General features: G+C 39.8%; 1 protein-coding gene across 1 annotated transcript in view; it reads left to right on the top strand.

The window, feature by feature from the left end:
• The first annotated feature begins 8,721 nt into the window (after positions 1-8,721).
• Positions 8,722-24,928, top strand: part of LOC139723596 (ubiquitin carboxyl-terminal hydrolase 24-like) — a 63,196-nt gene continuing 46,989 nt past the window's right edge. The window contains exons 1-10 of the mRNA XM_071634830.1: positions 8,722-9,117; positions 12,631-12,820; positions 13,948-14,159; positions 16,189-16,350; positions 17,802-17,873; positions 21,489-21,629; positions 22,096-22,254; positions 23,043-23,157; positions 23,805-23,908; positions 24,679-24,786. Of these exons, the coding sequence (XP_071490931.1) occupies positions 8,845-9,117; positions 12,631-12,820; positions 13,948-14,159; positions 16,189-16,350; positions 17,802-17,873; positions 21,489-21,629; positions 22,096-22,254; positions 23,043-23,157; positions 23,805-23,908; positions 24,679-24,786 (1,536 nt within the window). The 5' untranslated portion in view covers positions 8,722-8,844. The remainder of the gene's footprint in view (positions 9,118-12,630; positions 12,821-13,947; positions 14,160-16,188; positions 16,351-17,801; positions 17,874-21,488; positions 21,630-22,095; positions 22,255-23,042; positions 23,158-23,804; positions 23,909-24,678; positions 24,787-24,928) is intronic.

Genomic DNA, 24,928 nt, shown 5'->3' with positions numbered 1-24,928 from the left:
GTATAGAAATATTTTGGTAATAATCGTCTCTCAATTGCCCTATAATTGATTCATATAATGTTTCGAGCTTCTTCAGTTCAGTTCAATTTTAATTTAATGTTTCGTAATGATTAAAGCCATAATCTACCATTTGCATATGAAAAAAAAAACAGCATTAGTGCTTCAAAATAGTTCGAAAATGTGAGTTAAGGATAGAAACAACCAATGTAAAAATTGAAATCAATGTTAAGTATTGTTCAAGTACAAAATGTGAACAATAGTTATAATGTTTCCAGACTAAACCGTCTATCAACAGTTATGGTTTAATAAGGAAAACAATGGTATAGGATGTTTTGTGATACAATTGTACAACTGACCTACACATATGCATCATAAGTGGTATCTTGAACATTTTTTTAAATCACTGCTCCCAAAAGCAAACGGGACCTTTAAGTCCTCATCACACCTAAAGTATATTATGACTGCACGTGGTGAAAATGCAACCAAAAGTGAAACGGCAGCAGCTCACCTAACAGACCAAGACCAGACGAAACAAATCGGATGTGGCAAAAGAAAAGTATAGACCCCTATACAGAACACAAAACGGGAAATCAGTGCGACCTCCATTAGTAATGTTGAAATCATCACAATTCAATTTCCTATAGGATGTTGATAGGGCCTAAACAAAACTATCCTTGTGAATGTCCCTAAATTTCCCTTCGTGTTTCCAATACTTGCCAAAGCGGGGTGTGCTTATACCGTACGCAGCTAAAAGCACTCCGGGGCACCACTGCACCATTATACATGCTGTCACGAGGAAATCGACTAAATAACGGGGTGTCCAGTTTTACACGCTAGCTTTTATGTAGGCCACATCATGTTTCTATATGGGGTCATCCCACAAGACCGACACCCATGAGTCCTGCAGCCCACGAGTTCGACACTATAGGCAAATAAAGCCCATGAGACCGACACTAGGTAAAAACAGCCCACGAGTTCGTCAGATATCACAACACGGGGTTTAATGTGTCGGTCTCGTGGACCTTGTTTGCTTAGCGTCGAACTCATGGGCTGTATGACTCGTGGGCTGTAAAACTCGTAGGCTGTATGACTCGTGGATGTCGGTCTCGTGATGTGCACCCGTTTATATTACTTCGTTGAGACACCTTACGCCCGCCGCACACTATACGACTAACGACCATACGACTGATAGACTCGTTTGGATCCGAAATAAATCTTCATATCCTCAAAATAAACACCGCTTGTTTAATTCAGATCCAAAGTCTGTCAGTCGTAAGGTCGTGAGTCATATAGTGTGCGGCGGGCTTTATATAACATTTGTGTTCAGTTCAAGGATTCTTTATTTGATGCAATCAAAAGATATGGTTGTAAACATTTTGCATTCTCTTTTTCTTGTATCAATGTCAATGAATTTGAGAAAAATGGAAATACATGTATGAAAATTATAATCACAAGTTCTCTTTCCCCATTACTGTGTTATGTCCCTTGAATTAATCTGTAGTTTCTATCCTATAAGAAATCCCACAATGAGATCCTGCATGTACTTGTGTGTAATATCCCTAATTTAGTACCTCTCAGATCTCAGGGCTTCCCTTAAAACAACAATAATTCGCATAATTTGCATGATTTGCATAAAAACATAACGAACAAACAAAACAAACAATATGCGAGCTGATGTACTCGGACACTTTTCTTTTTTATTTTCGTAAAAGTTCCGTATCATGCTTAATAGCAGACGAAACAGCAAGCGTAACCGGGAGACGGGCTGGGGCATCCCCCCCCCCCAAAAAAAAAAAACAACCACAAAACAAAACAAAACACAAAACAAAACAAAACAAAACAAAACAAAACAAAACAAAACAAAACAAAAACAAACAAACAAACCAACAAACAACAAAACAAAATAAAACAAAAAACGCACACACACCCGATAGCTAAAAACAAAGGGAGATAGAAACAAACAATTCATTTCAACTTCAACTTCAACTTCAATAAGCCCGAAAAAAAAAAAAACACACACACACACAAATGGGGAAGAAAATATAATCGACCAAAAGAGAAAACCATATGAAGGGGCATGACTATCAAGGGTTCGACCCTCTCTCAAAATAATGTCATTAAATATAAAACCCATGTAGCAAGTGAGAGGGAAGTGAAGAAATGACACACTAAGTGGTCGATATTGGAACTAATCCAAGATATTAACTGCACACGTAGTCGATGGAATATTTAACTTTGATACCCCTCGCATGTGAAAGATTAAAACGAGATTAAAAACGAGTCAAAAAGAGAAACAAAAACAAAAAGAAAAACAAACTTTTTACAATATGTATATCAGCACACTAAGTTACTAGTACTCTCCCACCTCCCCAAAATAATTAACCGCACTTTGACCTGTTGACCCGCGGGCTCTCTCCGCGCGGTGTATTCGCGCGCTCACCCTGCGCGCTATGTCTTTCTACACACGAGAGCACAACCCGCACCGTAACTTGCTCCTGTCGGATCTCTCGCGAACCCAACCCACTGAAAATGGCGACCTACAGTGAGTTGATGTAACCACTGTCACTTATTCAGTTGTAGACCATCTTACGGAAAATCTGTTTATCGTCAGTCGTCTTCATAAAGGAGACGTTGCGGCCGTCAAACTTTGCCCATGGAGCCGAGTGAGGAAAATGTCCAAATGCTCAAAATATGGGCTTTTCGGACATGACGCACATTAAAAGGCTCTCCGTCTCGGGCAGAATGATGTTAACGAAGCCGTCGCTATTCTAACGTTGGACTCGAAGAACCACTGTCCCGCCGATAAAGTTAGGCTTGGTGCTGATGCAAATGAAGCTTCCAGTCACAAAGCTGATATCCTCGTTATCCATCGTAGTGATGATGAGGTCGATAAAGACTCAAATACGGAGATTTCGAGATCATCTATTAATGGCACCTCAGCATCGTCCATCTGCTGTGAGGATCAAAGTGAATCTGCACAAACAGACATTTCAGATGACATGGTCTTCGCTAGAGGAGGTTGCTCCTGGAACATTGGCACTTTCTGTAATGAGGAGCAGGTTGGTAGCAGCCCAAAAGACGCTAAGGAGGACATGATCTATTCCAGAGGCGGTTGCTCCTGGAATATTGACGCAGCCGACGTAGAACAGGAGGAGGACAATGACTCAAATACATCCACGTCTGACGGGAAATTATCGGTTCAAAGTGACGTCGAGATTCGAAAGGAAGTTCGAAAGCCTGTGATTAAAATCTCCTACGAAGATGAGGGCAACTTAGAGGAGGAGCTCGAGTTCTTCTGCAAAACAAGCGAAGAAGGCGATGACTTCCTGGACAACGAAAGTCTGCTGGACAGTTGCCCAAACTCCGAAGTCATGAGAAATCTCAACTCGGCACTCCAAGTATCAAAGTGCGCCACTCGCCAGCTAAAGAGGGCCCTCAAGAAGTGGTATCGAATCTCACGTGGCCCCTTCTCCCGACAGCCAGGATCTGACAAGGTCGTTGTCATCGACCAAAAGTCTACGGGTCTAAGGGAAGAATGCTCCAGGTACTTTGACAGCATGAACCAGAGCTTCTTCAACTTCTACAAAGTGACGGATCAGCTCGAAGAGGTGGAGGAGAAGCAGAGACGCTTCGTGGAATCGATGAAGAGGCGGATGGCTGCTGAGAGGTTTGAGCTCCCGAGACGGAACAAAGACTGGGCTGACTTCCTCATGGACCACCTGGATAAAAGAGGACTTAAGGAGTACAAGTTCAAGGCTCTCCTTGGTGACAGGATCCCTCCTACTATTGAGGAGGTGGACTGCTAGGGAGTGGGAGCAGATGGAACGCTGATAATGACAGTAAACCTAACTTAGCTCTATGTGTCTGAGGAACTCGACGAACTCAACATCAGCAGTGGTCAGGGAGCGCTATAATGGAGAAGATTGAGTTAAAAAAGTTACAATCCTTGTAAGAACTATGTCAATGTGGCGTACCGATGGTAGCAAATGGGACAGTTTTGCGACAGTTAAGGCCTGAAGAAGTGTCAAGCACGCTTTCTATAGTAAACAAAGCACCTTGTCTTGAAGAATAAACCGGCATATGATTGAACATGTTCAAGAATCCAAAATTTGTTTCTACGCATGGCAAGCACTACATGTACTTTTTCGTCATGAAGGAAAGGGCAGATTAGAAAAAAAAAGGGGGGGAGACCGCGGACCCCCCGCTCTTCAACGGGAAAAAGCTTCAGAAATCTTTCTGAAAGTCGTAGGATTTGTTGCGATTTTTTTTTTCTGGACTTTTCGATTTTCCTTTCCCAATATGTGTGCGGATAGATGGATAGAGGTAACAGTATTTGTGCATGCAATGTCTTAAATCGTGAAGAATGACAGGTGTTTGTATACTTTACTATTCACACTAAGAAGCATCACTGATTGAGTTTTAGTTTGGTTGCAATAAAAATGAAGCCATATTCCGTCAACACGAATCAAGGAAAGAACTGTGTTCTTTGAATCCTCATTGTGTACGTAGGCCTATGTCAGGGGAAATAGCATGATTATAAGTTTAAAAACAACGTCTGATCTGTATACTATAGAGTCATGCCAAAGTGAAACTTGTTTCATTTTGGCAAAAACAAATATTCGTTTTAACAACTCAATAACACAAGTTCATTTTCAATTCAATCGAACGTTGAATTGAAAATGAAACTTGTGTTATTGAGTTGTCAAAACAAATATTCAAATCATCTTTCTCTAAAATGGTGTCTCATATTAATTGTGCGGACTTACGTTGTCGAAAGAACTATAGTATTGATAAAATTTAAAGAGAATAAATGTAAATAGTAATGGACGCTTAATTTTCATGAAAATAATGATTATTTAGTTATAATGAGTTAACTGTTCGTGCACAGAAAACAGTGATGATTATCCATTAATTTCACTAAATGAAAGCGGTAAATATTGCAAAGTACAACATATCGCTATTGTGTATAATACATGTAGATAATGAAAAAAAAAATGTTATCTGATACGTGAAAACGTGACGTGACATTGGAAATGCCTGTATGTAAAACTGGATATCACTTAAGTTTATTTACGATTTTTCAAGCTGATAGTATACTACAAGAAACATCTTTCACTTGAAACAAAATGTTTCCTGTGAAAAAGAAGGCAAAGAAAAACAATAGCACTGCTTCATATACGGGCGGGAAAAGGATCAAGGATGTGTGAAGGCCCTACATAAGTCATATTTTTATAAATGCTCTGCAAACCTGTGCAGGACGCTCCCGATATCCAACAAACACGATAATAACGAAATGTTATTGCAGAGTGAAGTATTCAGGTCCCAACATGAGTATCACGGTATAACGTCTATGGTGCACAGTTCCTTTTGGTTATAGCGAAATTTCGATATAACGAAAGAAAACTACCCGTCCCGAGGACTTCGTTGGGGAGTCGTCTGATTCATCTAATAACGGTATTAGCATTATAAAACAATTATGTTGTCCGTAATGACAGATTGTATCCATTGCGTTATCACATGCCTTCAGAAAATGTCCTTTAATAAAAGCAACAATACGTCGACGACTTTATCATACCTTTAAATCTCAATGTTTGCCGTATATTATGCAGACGAAATAAAAGTGTCTAAGTGCTTTTATTGCAATGTGATTCATGCTGCCCAACATGCATGTTTACTATCATTGCTTTCGCTGTCACTCTTTAATAATCGTTTATACTTTCTACTGATTAGTCATTACTAACTTCCTGATGGGTTTCTGTAAAATCTGCACATTTTAGTCTCAATATTCTAACTGCTATAATGGTGAGAAAAAAAAACAAGTCAAGAAATGCATTCGTCTGCCGTTGTCCTGATAGCAAGATATACCGTATAGGTATACTTCCTTCCTACTAATTTGTATTCTTTTAACGTAATGATTTAATTTATTTATCAGTGCGGTTGGGTGCAGTTTTAAAGCCTTTCTACTCTCAGCATTATCCCTTATACGATTAACCCTTGAAGAGAATAATCGTATAGTACCGATGTTCAGTCTTGCAACAGGGGCGGATCCAGGAATTCTGTAAAGAGGGGGGGGGGGGGGCGCAACCAATATTCCTGGTGCCACTTCCGGGTTTCATTTCATTTTTTTCTTTCGTTTTTAACGAAAAATAAAGGGGGCGTGCGCCGGTTGCGCCCCCTCTGGATCCGCCACTGTGTATAGAAATATTTTGGTAATAATCGTCTCTCAATTGCCCTATAATTGATTCATATAATGTTTCGAGCTTCTTCAGTTCAGTTCAATTTTAATTTAATGTTTCGTAATGATTAAAGCCATAATCTACCATTTGCATATGAAAAAAAAAACAGCATTAGTGCTTCAAAATAGTTCGAAAATGTGAGTTAAGGATAGAAACAACCAATGTAAAAATTGAAATCAATGTTAAGTATTGTTCAAGTACAAAATGTGAACAATAGTTATAATGTTTCCAGACTAAACCGTCTATCAACAGTTATGGTTTAATAAGGAAAACAATGGTATAGGATGTTTTGTGATACAATTGTACAACTGACCTACACATATGCATCATAAGTGGTATCTTGAACATTTTTTTAAATCACTGCTCCCAAAAGCAAACGGGACCTTTAAGTCCTCATCACACCTAAAGTATATTATGACTGCACGTGGTGAAAATGCAACCAAAAGTGAAACGGCAGCAGCTCACCTAACAGACCAAGACCAGACGAAACAAATCGGATGTGGCAAAAGAAAAGTATAGACCCCTATACAGAACACAAAACGGGAAATCAGTGCGACCTCCATTAGTAATGTTGAAATCATCACAATTCAATTTCCTATAGGATGTTGATAGGGCCTAAACAAAACTATCCTTGTGAATGTCCCTAAATTTCCCTTCGTGTTTCCAATACTTGCCAAAGCGGGGTGTGCTTATACCGTACGCAGCTAAAAGCACTCCGGGGCACCACTGCACCATTATACATGCTGTCACGAGGAAATCGACTAATATAACGGGGTGTCCAGTTTTACACGCTAGCTTTTATGTAGGCCACATCATGTTTCTATATGGGGTCATCCCACAAGACCGACACCCATGAGTCCTGCAGCCCACTAGTTCGACACTATAGGCAAATAAAGCCCATGAGACCGACACTAGGTAAAAACAGCCCACGAGTTCGTCAGATATCACAACACGGGGTTTAATGTGTCGGTCTCGTGGACCTTGTTTGCTTAGCGTCGAACTCATGGGCTGTATGACTCGTGGGCTGTAAAACTCGTAGGCTGTATGACTCGTGGATGTCGGTCTCGTGATGTGCACCCGTTTATATTACTTCGTTGAGACACCTTACGCCCGCCGCACACTATACGACTAACGACCATACGACTGATAGACTCGTTTGGATCCGAAATAAATCTTCATATCCTCAAAATAAACACCGCTTGTTTAATTCAGATCCAAAGTCTGTCAGTCGTAAGGTCGTGAGTCATATAGTGTGCGGCGGGCTTTATATAACATTTGTGTTCAGTTCAAGGATTCTTTATTTGATGCAATCAAAAGATATGGTTGTAAACATTTTGCATTCTCTTTTTCTTGTATCAATGTCAATGAATTTGAGAAAAATGGAAATACATGTATGAAAATTATAATCACAAGTTCTCTTTCCCCATTACTGTGTTATGTCCCTTGAATTAATCTGTAGTTTCTATCCTATAAGAAATCCCACAATGAGATCCTGCATGTACTTGTGTGTAATATCCCTAATTTAGTACCTCTCAGATCTCAGGGCTTCCCTTAAAACAACAATAATTCGCATAATTTGCATGATTTGCATAAAAACATAACGAACAAACAAAACAAACAATATGCGAGCTGATGTACTCGGACACTTTTCTTTTTTATTTTCGTAAAAGTTCCGTATCATGCTTAATAGCAGACGAAACAGCAAGCGTAACCGGGAGACGGGCTGGGGCATCCCCCCCCCCCCAAAAAAAAAAAACAAAACAAAAACAAAACAAAACAAAACAAAACAAAACAAAACAAAACAAAACAAAACAAAACAAAACAAAAACAAACAAACAAACCAACAAACAACAAAACAAAATAAAACAAAAAACGCACACACACCCGATAGCTAAAAACAAAGGGAGATAGAAACAAACAATTCATTTCAACTTCAACTTCAACTTCAATAAGCCCGAAAAAAAAAAAAAACACACACACACACAAATGGGGAAGAAAATATAATCGACCAAAAGAGAAAACCATATGAAGGGGCATGACTATCAAGGGTTCGACCCTCTCTCAAAATAATGTCATTAAATATAAAACCCATGTAGCAAGTGAGAGGGAAGTGAAGAAATGACACACTAAGTGGTCGATATTGGAACTAATCCAAGATATTAACTGCACACGTAGTCGATGGAATATTTAACTTTGATACCCCTCGCATGTGAAAGATTAAAACGAGATTAAAAACGAGTCAAAAAGAAGACAAAAAAAAAAGAAAAACAAACTTTTTACAATATGTATATCAGCACACTAAGTTACTAGTACTCTCCCACCTCCCCAAAATAATTAACCGCACTTTGACCTGTTGACCCGCGGGCTCTCTCCGCGCGGTGTATTCGCGCGCTCACCCTGCGCGCTATGTCTTTCTACACACGAGAGCACAACCCGCACCGTAACTTGCTCCTGTCGGATCTCTCGCGAACCCAACCCACTGAAAATGGCGACCTACAGTGAGTTGATGTAACCACTGTCACTTATTCAGTTGTAGACCATCTTACGGAAAATCTGTTTATCGTCAGTCGTCTTCATAAAGGAGACGTTGCGGCCGTCAAACTTTGCCATGGAGCCGAGTGAGGAAAATGTCCAAATGCTCATAAATATGGGCTTTTCGGACATGACGCACATTAAAAAGGCTCTCCGTCTCGGGCAGAATGATGTTAACGAAGCCGTCGCTATTCTAACGCAAGAACAGCCGGGGCTGAGTTACGACACTGTTGACGAGGTAGAAATGAAAGACGCACCGGGAAGTCAGCGGCGGACTGTTGGTTCTCAGCATCGACAAGCACCTGATCCACCACCACCTTCTTACGATGAAGCTGTTGAGCCAATTGAGGTATTACTAGTACTAGACTGCTAAGTAAATAATTTACTACATTGTGTTCTTGTGGATTTATACCTCTAACGTTAGCTAGAAAATTCAGAAATTTGGTTTTGTTTTCTAACTTGTTAAATTACTTGCTAAAATAAAATGCTAACAAGTTAGACGGTAGACTGCTTCAGGCTCAGCTTCATCCTTCTCTTCACTGTTCAGTGACAAATGCATGAGAAAAATTTACTGTTTTGTAATTCTCAAAGTTTCAATTTTTTTTTTTTTTTTGTTCTTAAAGAATATTGTAGAATGTTGAGTGAATTCAGAGGATAACTGAAAGAGGTGTCCCTTGCATTGCTAATAAATTTACTTAGTTATAGGTCTAAGTTTAGTCAAGACCAATTTTGAAGATTTTTGAGCAGTCTTCAAAGAGATTGTAGACACTAACGTAGTTGCCACTACCTAAAGTCTCCAGACATTCACATTGCATGTAACACGCGCCGCAATCAGAGATCACCTGGGGCGACGATTTTCTTCGTTCTCAAAAGACATTCCCAGAGACTCCAACTCTCCCGTACGGGAGATCTCCCGCCGAAAACCTTTTTGCAAAATCTCCCGTTCTCCAGATTTAATTTCACATGGCTCTTTGTCTCCCGTTGGAAAGGATTTCTTACATATTTCTATCATAGTTACAAAAATAAGCCTTAGATAGCACCAGAGAGCATCTAGAACCCTGGGGCGCTTCGCACACATCAACTTTGAGTCTCCCGTTTGCTAGGGGTTTCAGGCGGGAGAATCTCCAGATCAGAAGGTACTTTGGGTTGGAGTCTCTGCATTCCTAATTCACCATTTTCGTCCTTAACAACACAAATAGACCTCATTGTAATCCAAATGTATTTTACCATATGTAACAGGTGACAAAACCATTTTTAATGCGAGAATGTTTTTGATTTCGAATGGATTTCAGGTGGCAGATTAACAAAGTTTTTCAAATGCGATGATGCACAATGCATCCTACATTGAAGTGTGTGTATAACACACGTACTAATAATATGTGGCGCGCTATGGGCTGCGAACTAATTCAGTGCCTAGTATCGTTAGTTCACCAACCCAGGAGTGCATAGGAAATACACGCAAGTTAGATGTTAGACATGTATGAATATTTTTGCCAAAGTGATGTAAATCCAACCCAATCACACCATTTCTTGAAGCAGCTAGAGGTGGGGAGCAAGCTTCTTTTGTTTTTTTTTTTGGACAAATCGTGGATTACGTGACATACTTGTGTACTTCTTCTTTTTGAATATACATCCGTAGGGTTTTTAAAGACATACTATGTAAATTTTTGACTTTTGACTGTCACTTTGATGTTATGAGACCCGAAACATTGTACACTAAGTACAGTACATATTGTAGCAGTGCGGCATTTCCTACATTCTTTGAAAATGAGCAAGATCATTTTATGTGAGTGGGGGAATACTTGTTTAGGGGGCAGATATTTGTGTAAGTGAAAATAAATAGGGAGTTTTCTCTGTTTACATTAACTTTTCATCTGCCCTTATATGACACTTACAAATTATTAATGGGTTGATCAAATATCATGTGGTACCAGGTAAAGTTGATATGAAATGTTTTCCAATGTAAAGAATATTATTGAATACTTTTGTATGTTCTTTCCTTTTATAATGTTTTCATGTAAATATGGCAAACCATACCATTAGTGCACAATTGTGTTATACCATATTACTGTAAAACGAGGAAAGTTTGCATGCATTTTAATTTTGCGAATTTCACGAGAGCCAAGATTCACAAAATTAAAATGCACATGAAAGGTCTTGTCTACATTATACAGGCGTATGTGACCCGCTGCAACAAAAGGATCCGAAAGTCAGGGGAGGACAATTTTCTGAAAATAACATGACATTATTCCCTTACTCTTCCACTCTAATGTCATATATAACATGACTCATAAAAGTATTCGGTTGCGGAGATATGGATGATTTTATTAGCGCATGTCGAATGGTTTAAGAAATCAGCGTTTCGAGAAAACCGCCTTCAAAGTTTTCATTCCGCCACTATCATGATCAGGGGGAAGCAAGACAGTTTTCACCGTTTGGCACTTGAAGGTATGCTCCTAGCTACCTCCGTGATGTTTATTCAAGCTTAGCGCCAGTGGTCTACGCACGACCAATCAGTAACCAGGATGCCACGCACTGACCAATGAGATCACTCCCTCGTTCGGACACGCTTCTGTTCCGTTGAAAGTCGGAAAATCATGGCCCAGAAAAATGCTATTTTCTTGCCTTTCCTTTGACCATTTAGCTTCGAAATTTCGGCAGATGATAGAAGATACATTAGACTACAAAATTATGTCAAAAACAGAAATCTGAATGTTTTGACGGATTTTGATGATCTGACTTCAAACTCGATTTTCTCGGTTCACTCGTCAGCGACTGTAGGATCATTTTGTGCATTGAATGCCAGTGGCAATTCGCAAAAAAATTTGATGCTGCGGAAAAGGCCATCGGCTCCAATTTGCGAAAATGTCATGCTGCGAATATACCGTGTTTTACAGTTTACTCATAAGGTAAACAATGTTCAAAAGTGAGCAACTAATGGGTGGCAATGCATATGAAAATGTGATTTATATCAGCAGGGCATTACTGTAATTCAAATCCAAGTTTTGGTATGCATTGCACACACGAGTCGCAAAAACTTAGGACCCCCCCCCAAAAAAAAAAAAAAAAATGCTTCTGTGGTGGTGGTCGCGATGCTGTAAAACTGGCTACAGTCTTGTAAAATTTATGTTGAAGGTTCATACGTATTTTGTATGCATTCTTAAAGTTCTATGACTTTCCTAATAAGGATAATGTTGTTGGGTATGTACATGTACATAATTTTCTAACTCCAGGGAACAGTGTGCTAGTTGTGCAGGTTATACATCTCAAGCGGAGGTCGAAATCAGAATTAGGCCAGTCATCATCATCATCGATCTTTATCGTGTTACTATCAAATAAGAAAAGAAGGGAAGAAAAGGATGATAACAATACAATGGCCAAAACATGTGATATCCAAACAAAAACAAATGATTACTGTCAGTCAGTGATGTGAACAGGTACACTGTACATACTATGTGTGTGTATGAGCATCATATTTTATGAAATTGGACAAGCAATTATGCAAGGAATATACATGATCTACATGTATACTGTACTAGTACTGAGATGACTCATTTCTTCTGCACATCAAATACATCCTATGTACTGTTTATACTCTATGTATACTCATTGTGTTAAACATGTTTGTGCATTAGAAGTAATCATTGACCTAGCAGATATTCTATTTGTGGGTGATCCTATATCTTGGTGGGATTTTGAAATTTTAGCTATTATAAATGGAGTTTTAAATGTTGAAGTAGGACAGGGTAGATTTTGCAGTCACAGAGATCTACTGGACTCGGATTTCATCTTATACTGTAAAGGACATGTTCACATTTAGCATGACAGTTTGGTGTCTATGTGTTTGGCCCCCTTTTTGCAGGATGAAGATCCAAGCTCCAGTAGTGTTGATCCTCGGGATGAGGAGAGCATGGAGGTGTCCAAAGAGTTCCCCACAGGGAACCTCTATGAGCTAGAGGGGCGGGTCTTCACCGACCAGTGGTCCATCCCGTACAAGAGGGAAGAGTCCCTTGGGAAATGCCTGCTTGCATCCATTCGATTCGCCAACGATGGTATGAACGAGTACAGTGGACTCCCGTTACAATGAAGTCCTCGGGACTGGCAGTTTTCTTTCGTTATATATCGAAATTTCGTTATAACCGAACAAATAAACAATAAAATTACATAGAGTGAATAATGTTGCGGCTTGAATTTTAAATTTGTTGTAACCGGAATTTCGTTATAACCGTGTTTGTTATAACGGGAGTGCACTGTATATGTCAACTCATTATGATGAAGGGAGGACAGAACATCAAAGTTGCTTCTGATTATCAATCTTCATGTGAAGTTGGATGCTGTGTTTGCCTGTAACATGGATTATGGACTTTTCAACATGTCTCTTGTTTTGTGGCATGAGCTTGATGACAAAAAGAAAGCTTTTACTTTTGTTTGTTTCACTCAGTTTTTGTTTCGATATTGCTTTATAGAAACCTCATAAGCGAGGGAGTGACTGATAGGTTTCTATCTTTAGCATCAAACCAAATGCCAAGGCACATCTGTATGTGTGAGCAATCCGTATTTATAATCTTCCCAGAGAAATGTGAGTGTATGTGTGTGTGTGAAAGCTGATATAAACAAAGGTGTATTCTTAGACCGTGTAACCATAGATTAAAGATTCCTAGATATATTCTTGTTATTACTATTGTCTTAATAGACACTAAGACCCTTGGTAAGAATTTTAGTCTAAAACCAGTTAAATCGTGTATTGATTTCCCTGCAGAAATATCTTGTCCTTCTTTGATGGACAACTTTGAATAATACTGCATGTCCTGTATTGGAGGGAGACTAGAAAAAAAAACTGATTAGATTTATCCCATCTTCTCAAAAGCTCATGAAAGTTACAAAAAGCCGACAATATCAGAGAGATGACTGCAATCTTCTATCGCCAATTCAATGTTTAGCCATGAATTTTGCAATTTAAAAGCTGATAAAGATTTTGCATGCAAAAAAGACAAAAAGACCAGAATGAGTTGAAATGAAAGAGAAGCTTTTATTCTATACCTTTTGAAATGTTAGCATTGAATAGTTTTAAATAAAAGGAAAGAAATCATAATAATAAGCTGTAGTACCATCAAACACAGAAGTGCAGTTTCTGGTACTTGATAGGCTAAACTGAACATGTATCTGTTCTTGAATGCAGGACAAATGGAGGCGGACGAGAACTGCATGCGCTTTGTGACGCGCTGCATGCCGGAGGCATTCCGCAAGCTGATGATGTCAAAGGCGGTCCATCGCTGGGGCGCCGAGATCCACGAGGGCATCTACAACATGCTGCAACTTCTCATGGAGCTTGTCGCCATCCGGCTCAGGTACAAGCCGGTGCCCAACGACCTGCTCGACGTCCTCAGCATGGTGGGTAGAAGCTTTGACAAACTCAATCCGCACCTTGGTTTCTTTGCTTTTATGAACCAGAAGAAAGAAATCCGTAACGTTCGTACTGCATTGAGGTGCACTGGTATGCTTCGTCAGACAGAATCACCTGAAAGAAAACATCATTTTCAGTATTCAAATTAAATGATACTAAACTTTATAGGGTTCACATAGCAAGCTCTCGGCATACTTGTTTCAGTATTTACTTTTGTTTCTGTTTGGTGTCTCTCTTTGTTTTGTGTAAGTTTTGTGTTTTCAAGAGGAAGGGAGATAAAAATGTCCACTCTCCAACAGTCAGTCTGTACACCATCATTTTAATAGGTTTAAGATTAAGCGATAATGTAGGACTTCACTATTGTCTGTGAGCAATTTCAGTCATCACACAGTTTCAAATGAGAAATCATGTTGCGTTAACCCGTCGAGGATGAGTCCCGAGTATACTTGAGCAGGTGTCTATGGGAAATGCATGTCGTAGCAAAATCAAACAGTCCTCAACGGGTTAAGTGAAAATTACTGCAAATAGCTAATCAACAAATAGCAAAGCAAGTAGGAGATCACAGTACCGAGCTGGAAAAAAGTCTTCCCCTACAATACCTACATGTATGCCTCTGCATCAATTTGACCTTTCACAACTCTCTTGAGTGCCTGAAATTTTAGTCGATGAAATTTGGAAGCAGGGATCAACAGTGAACATGGCTCATGAGCAACAACCAATCAATGTCTCACCTGTATTCAAACTAATGACAAATTCTATATCCGTCTTCTTTATACTTCGTTGTTGTCCCCGCCGAACGAATTCAAGCAGGGGACTATGAAACGGGCTCCGTACGTGTGTGTGTCCGTGTGTGTGTCCGTCCGTGTATCCGTCTGTGTGTCTGTGTGTCCTTGTGTGCATCCGTGTGTGATCAAAATCTTCAGTTTGCTACTTCTCTGTCATTTATGAGCCAATTTTGATTCTGTTTGCTTTATATGATAGCACTATGTGGGAGCTTTGAAACTGCTACACAGAATTTCAGTTGTGACCTTTGACCTTGACCTTTGACCTGTATTGTACATTTTGCTACAAAATGCTACTCCTTCGCCATTTCTAACCCGATTTCGATTCCGTTTGCTTTATGTGATGGCACTAGTTGAGGGCTTCAAAACTTGTACACAGAATTTTGACCTTTGACTTCTTTGACCTTTGACCTTGATTTGTGACCTGTATTGTACATTTTGCTACAAAACGCTACTCCTTCGCCATTTCTAACCCGATTTCGATTCCGCTTGCTTTATGTGATGGCACTAGGTGAGGGCTTCAAAACTTCTACACAGAATTTTGACCTTTGACTTCTTTGACCTTTGACCTTGATTTTTGACCTATATTGTACATTGGCTACAAAATGCTACTCCTTCACCATTTCTAACCCGATTTTGATTCTGTTTGCTTTATGTGATGGCAATAGGTAAGGGCTTCAAAACTTCTTCACAGAATTTTGACCTTTGACTTCTTTGACCTTTGACCTTGATTTTTAACCTGTATTGTACATTTTGCTACAAAATGCTACTCCTTCGCCATTTCTAATCCGATTTCGATTCCGTTTGCTTTATGTGATGGCACTAGGTGAGGACTTCAAAACTTGTACACAGAATTTTGACCTTTGACTTCTTTGACCTTTGACCTTCATTTTTGACCTATATTGTACAAAGGCTACAAAATGCTACTCCGCCATTTCTAACCCGATTTCGATTCCGTTTGCTTTATGTGATACCAGCAGGTGAGGGCTTCAAAACTTCTACACAGAATTTTGACCTTTGATTTCTTTGACCTTTGACCTTGCTTTGTGACCCGTATTGTACATTTTGCTACAAAATGCTACTTCCGGCGGGGACATATATTACGCACCGCGTAAATTCTACTTTTCCTCGTTTTACTTTGTTTTTCTTTGTTTGACATTATTTTCCTCGTGGTATTTACCTTCTGCTTCATTCTCCATATATTTTTGTTATTTGTTCATTTTCTTTGTCCCAGGCATTCAATCCAGAGTCTGAGTTCCACTACAAGAACAGGGCCAAGAAATGGGATCACATCCACTGGGAGGAGGTGTTTGGGGTCAACAGCACTTTTGCCATCAGCCCTCCCTTTGACACGTACAAGGACCCGTGTGGCTGGCTGGTCAACCTCATCAACCTTGTGAGTGAATCATTTGGTCATTATGATTATTAAAGATGATGATGATGGTGATGGTGATGGTGATGGTGATGGTGATGGTGATGGTGATGGTGATGGTGATGGTGATGGTGATGGTGATGGTGATGGTGATGGTGATGGTGATGGTGATGGTGATGGTGATGGTGATGGTGATGGTGATGGTGGTGATGGTGGTGATGGTGGTGATGGTGGTGATGGTGGTGATGGTGGTGATGGTGGTGATGGTGGTGATGGTGGTGATGGTGGTGATGGTGGTGATGGTGGTGATGGTGGTGATGGTGGTGATGGTGGTGATGGTGGTGATGGTGGTGATGGTGATGGTGATGGTGATGGTGATGGTGATGGTGATGGTGATGGTGATGGTGATGGTGATGGTGATGGTGGTGATGGTGGTGATGGTGGTGATGGTGGTGATGGTGGTGATGGTGGTGATGGTGGTGATGGTGGTGATGGTGGTGATGGTGGTGATGGTGGTGATGGTGGTGATGGTGGTGATGGTGGTGATGGTGGTGATGGTGGTGATGGTGGTGATGGTGGTGATGGTGGTGATGGTGGTGATGGTGGTGATGGTGGTGATGGTGGTGATGGTGGTGATGGTGGTGATGGTGGTGATGGTGGTGATGGTGGTGATGGTGATGGTGATGGTGATGGTGATGGTGATGGTGAAGGTGATGGTGATGGTGATGGTGAAGGTGAAGGTGAAGATGAAGATGAAGATGAAGATGAAGATGAGGGTGAGGGTGAGGATGTCTGAGGAGTAGGATGAGGATGAGGAGTAGGATGAGGATGAAGATGAAGATGAAGATGATCATGATCATGATCATGGTGATGATAATGGTGATGATCATGATTATTATTATTGTTATTCATCATTGTTGCTATTGAGTATACCATCGATGAGTTTTGATGAATTTGCGAATGCTAGTAGATATGTATGTATGTATAGTTTGGTAATTATGTGTTTTGCAGGTATTATTTTCTTTTGTTAAAAAGGCCTTCTCTTGGGCTCGATGAAATAAATACTGAATGCTCCATCATTTCAGAAAGACTGAAAAAGTGACTTGTGATATTTCCACAGCGATGCCATGACTTGTGCACTGCAGTTGGTCGTGAGTGTATGTTAGAATCACTCACAGTTGGTAGTTATCATTCTGACCTTTGTAGCATTCAATATTTGTCTTCTGAGTGAAAATATGTCATGATCTGTTTCACACAAAAGATTCAAAGTACTTGTAAATTCCGAATGTGTGTGTGCATGTTAGGTTGTATGTGTGTGTCTGTCACTGTCATCTACATGTCTCTTTGTCTGTGCTTGTCATGTTTCAGTCATTGTGCAGGAAGGTTATATGTCATGTACGTAAGGCATGATAAGTGTGACTTGAACTCGTTTGTGATTTTCATAAACACACCTTTCCCCTGTGTCATACATTTAGTTTGCCGAGCATGGCGGAATGGACCAGATCCAAAAGAGAGTTCTGGAGTCCATTGATGACCTAGACCCATCTGTAAGTATATTTGAGTTAGATAGGACTATAACAGGTTTGACTTTAAGCCGATGCAACAGAAATCTTATAATTTGATGTGATATTTTTGTAATATTTTTTAAACCAATTCAAATAGTGAATGGAAAAAGAATAAAAAGTAAGGCAAAAATATCGAATGGAGAAGAGTACCCAATGCTGAATAATGTTCATAAAAGTAGAAGTAATAACATTTTCAGAGTTCCCTGTCTTCCAGAACTTGTTATACCCCCACCCACACATAGTGTGTAGGGGGGGTATATAGGAATCATCCTGAGGTCGGGTGGCCGGTCGGTCGGTCGGTCGGTCGGTCGGTCGGTCGGTCGGTCGGGCGGGCGGGCGGGCGGTCGGGCGGTCGGGCGGTCGGTCCGTTGCAAAATCTTGTGGGTCGAACTCCTCTCTCATTTTTTGAGCAATTGACCCCAAATTTGGCATGTGTGACCGCTATCAAAGGTAGATGTGCAAGACACCTTTTTCGTTAGTATCGCATAATGCGTTGCCATGGAAACGGCATATTTTCGTAAAAACTTGTGGATCGAACTACTCTCTCATTTTTTGAGCAATTATCCCCAAATTTAGCATGTGTGACTGCTATCAAAGGGAGATGTGCAAGACACCTTTTTCGTTAGTATTGCATAATGAGTTGCCATGGCAACGGCAAATTTGTAAAAAATCTAGCAAAATGTTGTGGATCGAACTCCTCTCTCATTTTTTGAGCAATTGACCCCAAATTTGGCATGTGTGACTGCTATCAAAGGTAGATGTGCAAGACACCTTTTTCATTAGTATCGCACAATGCGTTGCCATGGCAACGGCATATTTTCATAAAAACTTGTGGATCGAACAACTTTCTCAATTTTTGAGCAATCAACTTCAAATTTGGCATGTGTGACCGCTATCACAGGCAGATGTGCAAGAGACCTTTTTCGTGAGTATTTCATAATGCGTTGCCATGGCAACGGAAGATTTTCATATAAATCTTACAAAATGTTGTGGATTGCTCTAATCTCTTAGGTTTGTAGCAATTCAGTTTGAATTTGGGATATACGATCAATGTAATGTATATTTGTGCAAAACACATGTGTGTGGTGATGAATCTGTTGCCATGGCAACAGAATTTTTTTTACCAATCATACAAAAATGTGTGGATTAGCCTAACTCCTTCAGTTTTCAAGCATTTGGCTTAAAAATTGGCACATGTGACCACTATTGTATGTAGATGTGCATACTTACTCTTTCGTCATTTTTTATCTATGTGTTGCCATGGTAACAGCATAGTTTGAATGAAAGTCATACGAAAATATTGTGGATTCAGTTAACTCCCTCAGTCTTAGAGCATTTGACTTGAAATTTGGCACACATGACCACTATAGTATAAAGATGTGCAAACTTAATCTTTCGTCAGTGATGAACAATGCGTTGCCATGGTAACAGCTTTTTTTTAACCAAAAAACATACAAAAATATTGTGGATTCAGCTAACTTTCTTTAGTCTTTAAGCGTTTAGCTAGAATTTGGCACACATTACCACTGCGGTACGTAGATGTGCAAAGGTAATCTTTCGTCAGTGGTGATCAATGCGTTGCCATGGTAACGGCATATTTTGAATGAAAATCATAAAAAAAATATTGTGGATTCAGTTAAATCCCTCACTCTTTGAGCATTTAGCTTGAAATTTGGCACATGCAACCACTGTAGTATATAGATGTGCAAACTTAATCTTTTGTCAGTGGTGAACAATGGGTTGCCATGGTAACAGCAGCTTTTCACTAAAATGCATACAAAAATATTGTGAATTCAGGTAACTACCTCAGTCTTTGAGCATTAAGCTTGAAATTTGGCATATGTGACCACTAGAGTACGTAGATGAGCATACATTGTCTTTGGTCATTGTTGATCAATGTGTTGCCATGGTAACAGTATATTTTGAATGAAAATCATGCAAAAATATTTTGGATTCAGTTAACTCCCTCAGTCTTTAAGCATTTGGCTTAAAATTTGGCACAGGTGACCACTATAGCATATAGATGTTCAAACTTAATCTGTCATTATTGTTGAACAATGCGTTGCCATGGTAACAACATTTTTCACCAAAAAGCATGTGGATTCCGCCAACTCCCTCAGTCTTTGAGCATTTAGCCTGAAATTTGGCACACCTGACCACTATGTTATGTAGATGTGCAAACTTAACCTTTCGTCATTGTTGATCATTGTGTTGCCATGGTAACAGCATAGTTTGAATGAAAATCAATATAAAATATTTTGGATTCAGGTAACTCCCTCAGTCTTTGAGCATTTGGCTTGAAATTTGGCACATGCAACCATTGTAGTACAGAGATATGCAAACTTTGTATTCCATCATTGTTGAACAATGTGTTGCCATGGTAACAGTGCATTTTGAATGAAAATCATACAAACATTTCGATTAGATCCTAACTCTCTATGTTTAGAGCATTTTGGCTTCATATTTGGCATATGTTACCTGTACATTACCTAGATGTGCAAAAACTCTTTTGTCAGTGTTGAAAATGTGTTGCCACGGTAACAGTATATTTTGAATGAAAACGATACACTAATATTGTGAATTCAACTAAGCCCCTCATCCTGTTAGCATTTGGCTTGAAATTTGGCACATGTGATGGCTATGATATATAGTTGTGCAAAACTTCATTTTTTTCTTAATATCCAACATTGTGTTGCGCCATGGTTATACAATTTTTAATAAAAACCATAGAAATCTTCAGTTTATTTATCTTGCTCACTCAGTTTTTGAGCTCTTGACTTGAGATGTGGGACATTTGACTAACAGTGAGCAATACATTTATTTACTGTTGGACAGTGCATTGCATTAGTTTTTTTTTTTTTCATTAAAAAGTAAAAAAAAAATCATGGTTGAGCTAATTTCCTCAGTTGTGGGTGGGGGTATATTAATCACAATGAGTGATAGTTCTAGTTTTGTTTCTTTTCTTCTTTTTTTCATCTTCAATCGACAATACCGTGTTTTGCACTGTTAGTGTCATTCATTATTTAGGAAATGCAAAGATATCTCTCAAAACCCTGTCACTGTCATATGGGTTGAAATGAAAGCAGTCAACAGAAAAAAAATGTCACTCTTGAGAAGTAAAAGTGTTTCTCTTTATGTTTTCAAGGAGAGACTGCGTAATTTTCATCAAAATCATTATCTATATTTTTTGATGGGAATAACAGGGGTTGTGTTTCAGCAAAATAGACAATGGCTCCATTAAAGTGGATAGAGATATGCTCTTTATTGATGGACATTCATAATATGGCTATTTCAAGTTTCTTGCTCACATTCTGTAAAAGTGGATAGCTTTGTGTGATTAATTTTTCGTGCTTGGCCCGGTAAGATGAAACTTGCATGTTTTTTAATTCTGAGGAATCAGGACAGTAATTACTGCAACATATGGCGTGCAAAAATATTGGCATGCCTTTATTTTCACACTAGCTTCTGGTTATTTGAAATGTTTGAAAATTTCCACACCGCAAAAATTTCCACTTTTACAGTATTGTGACATTTTCTCTGAGATATAGTGCATTGTATGACTCACCATGGCTTGCATGTCATGTCTGTTTGCCACAGACTCTGTCGACCTTGATGCAGCCCCTAGGACGGTGTGCCGAGTACCTGAACCCGCTGAAGTTTGCCCCATTCATGGGGCAGGTGGAGAAGCAGGTCCTGAAGTACGTCCAGGACCTCAAGGAACACGAGCTCAAGAGAAAGGTTGGTTCAGCCTTCTTTTGTTTTGTTTTGTTTTTTTCTTACTCTTTCAGACACTATCGGTGATATAGCCATTTACTGTTCAATGAATCATTGAGTCAGCCTTTAAAGCAAGACTTTCCTTTAGTTAAGATTGAGAGGCTCCTGTGGAAAATAAAACCTCTGTGTAATGACAAGAAAAAAGAAGTTATTGTCCAGTAGATGCTTCTGAGTTGCCAATTTGAGGATCATTTGAGAAACAGGACTTCTTTCATTTCAAATCCGTGGCCACCAAAATTATGGCTTTTTACCAAATTGTATGCTTTCTGTTTTGTGACATTTGCTGGTGTAGCAGTATTATAGTTGCGCCTTACCCCGGTTTTAGTGTGCCAGGGGCAAGCCACAGACAAGTAAGGCCTTAGTGATATCACAGCCAGGGAGATGAGCAGTTTCACACTTTGCTCTGTCGGTTTTAACTTTGCTGCCGCAGAAAACTGGCAACATCTCAGAGCTGCTGACCACCATGAAGCTCCTTTGCCTGCACTTCTGGGTGGACGACGTGAAGAGAGTGGACGACCTGCGGCTGAGTGTGGCCTTGCGAATGCTGAACTCGCCCCACTTCAACGCCAAAATGAACAGTCTGAAAGAGGTGGGCAGCCAGTCAGGCCTTGCTCACATTGGATGCTAGATGGGAATAAGCATTATGAATGCTACATCTTCTGTTAGACATGAATCCTTCATTCCCCACATGTTTCCCATATTTCCCTTCTCAAGACCATGCTCATTGTTCCAGTGGTACATCACATGATGATATTTTGTCACAATGAAGCAGATTGCCATTCTCATGCGCTCACAAGCTTACGGTTGTCAGGGTAGCCCAATGCAGTCTTCTTTGAGAAGAGAATGGGGGAGAGCAGTTTGGCCAACTTACAGACTTAATATATGAGCTCCATCTTCAAATGAATGCTAGAGATAATTCTGAAGTAGCATACTATGAGTCACAGTTGGCCAGTAGTCTGAAGAGGGTTCTCGTGCAACATCATTACATAAACTATGCATTATCATGTAGTCTGTGAACTGAAGAAAACGTGAACACTGTTAGGCAGGTTAATACAGATGCCGTGAAAGCTGAAATCGCATTTGGAGATAGACTTTTGATAAGTGGTGTCAAGTGGGAATGATATGCACTTTCTTGACGCATTTGTGGATGGAAGAATCTGAGAATTAGTGGGATGGTCCATATTTGGGGTTGATGTCTTTGGTTAGACATAATAGTTCAAAGCCAAATTTCCTTTACCTTTTGGGACTAACTATTTTAAAATATGTCTGCTGTTGTACATGAGTCACATACCTTCTGGCTCCCACTCCCGCTAAATGTTATTCAATACGTGGCCCACTTCTAGTTCCACTAACTGAACAGTCCGCTCTCCTTACCAGATCACCAAGATGATCGAAGACACAGGGATCTCCAGCAAGAATCGCAACGCCATTGAGGAAGACGTCATCCTGTCATGGTTGGTTGACAACAAGGTCCTCTCCATCGCCATGGAAGGTGAGTTTCCATGACGATGTCTCTTTCGGTGCAGTGAATTCCATCTCTGTTGCAATGTGAGCATTTTACCGCGCAGACCACAAGACTGTGATTGCAAATTATTCTGTGCATGCATTTGCTGTCCTCTGTTGCTATGATGTAGGAAACAAATACAGTCAACTCTGCGCAAGTCGACAGCACATATGACGAATAATCGGCTAAGTCAACATAAATGATACTGTAAAACATGATATATTCGCGGCATGAAATTTTCGCGAATTGGAGCCGACAGCCCTTTTCGTGGCATGAAATTTTCGCGAATTGCCACTGGTGTCCAATGCATGTAGTGTAGACAAAAACTTTCGCGTGCATTTTAATTTCGGGAATTTTGGCGCTCGCGAAATTCGCGAAATTAAAATGCACGGTAAGTCCTGAGTTACATTGATAGCCTTACCTGTATGTGTATTTCCCTGTACATGCAGAAGTTGAATATCGCCTAGGTCAATTTGTTGTTCCTCAGTCCCCTCATGATTGACTTAAGCAGAGTTGACTGTAGTTGAATAAAAAGCATGTCCCCGCCAAAGAGTGATCTTGTGTTTGCACTTGTTGCCCTCGATCTAAAAGTTTTTACCTGAAAATCCATGTGTCCTGACCGTTCTACCCTTCAGGCAACATCGACCAGTCCCAGTACGCAGACAAACTGAAGGGTATCGTGGAGTTTCTTGGCTCAAAAATCTCAATAGAGGAACTCACCAAGATCTGGAGAATGCAGGTAAAAGGAATAAAAACTGGACACAAGATGTCTCACAAGATACATAACGGCAGCAGCAGCAACAACAACAATTGCAACAAAGATTGAAGTGAATAGCAAATTGTTTACATTCGAAAATTTGCTTACTGTCAATTAAAAATGATGCAAGTAATTAATACAAATTTACTTAGACATTACAATAACAGCAATTGCAGCAATGAGTGAATTGAATTGAATAGCAATACTGTCTACATTTGAAAATTTGCTTTAATACCGCCATTTGAAAAGGTTGCAAGTAACAATACACATTTACGCTCTTTATAGCTTAGCAATTACCATAATCTAATTCGTTGAATGATGATCAACCTAATCGTGGTAATCTCATATTATTGAACAAGTTTCAGTAAGGATCATGTTTCCTTTGTAAGAAACAAATATGAGAAGAAAATGCTTATAGAAAAAGGATTGAATTCACAAGAACTTACATGCTATGCCAAAGGCTTGCCTTTGATGGTTTAAGTGTGGTTGTGAGAGCCGAGACAAATAAATTTGCCACGCAGAAAGTCGTATGTACAATGCTCGTAAAGCTATAGAATGTCAAGATCGAGCTACAGTAAGTAGAGGTAACAAGGCCTCCTTCTAAAATTAAAGGTATTCCAATTGGTCATTATTTCAGTGATATTTCATCGCACAGTATACCCGTACTTGCCCGTTCTGAACTAATTGGTAACCTGGGTAGATATTTGCGATTTCATCCTGATTGTATCACATCCTCTCAACTTTCCCCACAGAATGACCAGCCACTGACCGTAGTGGACAACATTCACTCCATCATGGCTGCCGCTGCGGTCAAGTTCAACAGCGAGCAGCTGGAACACCTCTTCCATCTGATCCAGAAGGTATGTTTTGGACCGGAAATACCGGCCTCTCCTTCAGGTCATCTTGTGTGATGATCTCTAATTGTCAGCAAAGCTTTGTCAAGCCTACCTCCAAACAAATTGCAGTATGCCTGACTACACATTCATTGTAACCTGAACAGGG

This window comes from Diadema antillarum, unplaced genomic scaffold (genome assembly GCF_040938485.1).
Source record: "Diadema antillarum isolate AM-2024a unplaced genomic scaffold, OU_Dant_1.0 scf00000195, whole genome shotgun sequence".
Lineage (NCBI taxonomy): Eukaryota > Metazoa > Echinodermata > Echinoidea > Diadematoida > Diadematidae > Diadema > Diadema antillarum.
Note: the sequence above shows the minus strand (reverse complement) of the source record. Positions and strands in the feature narration are given on the sequence as shown.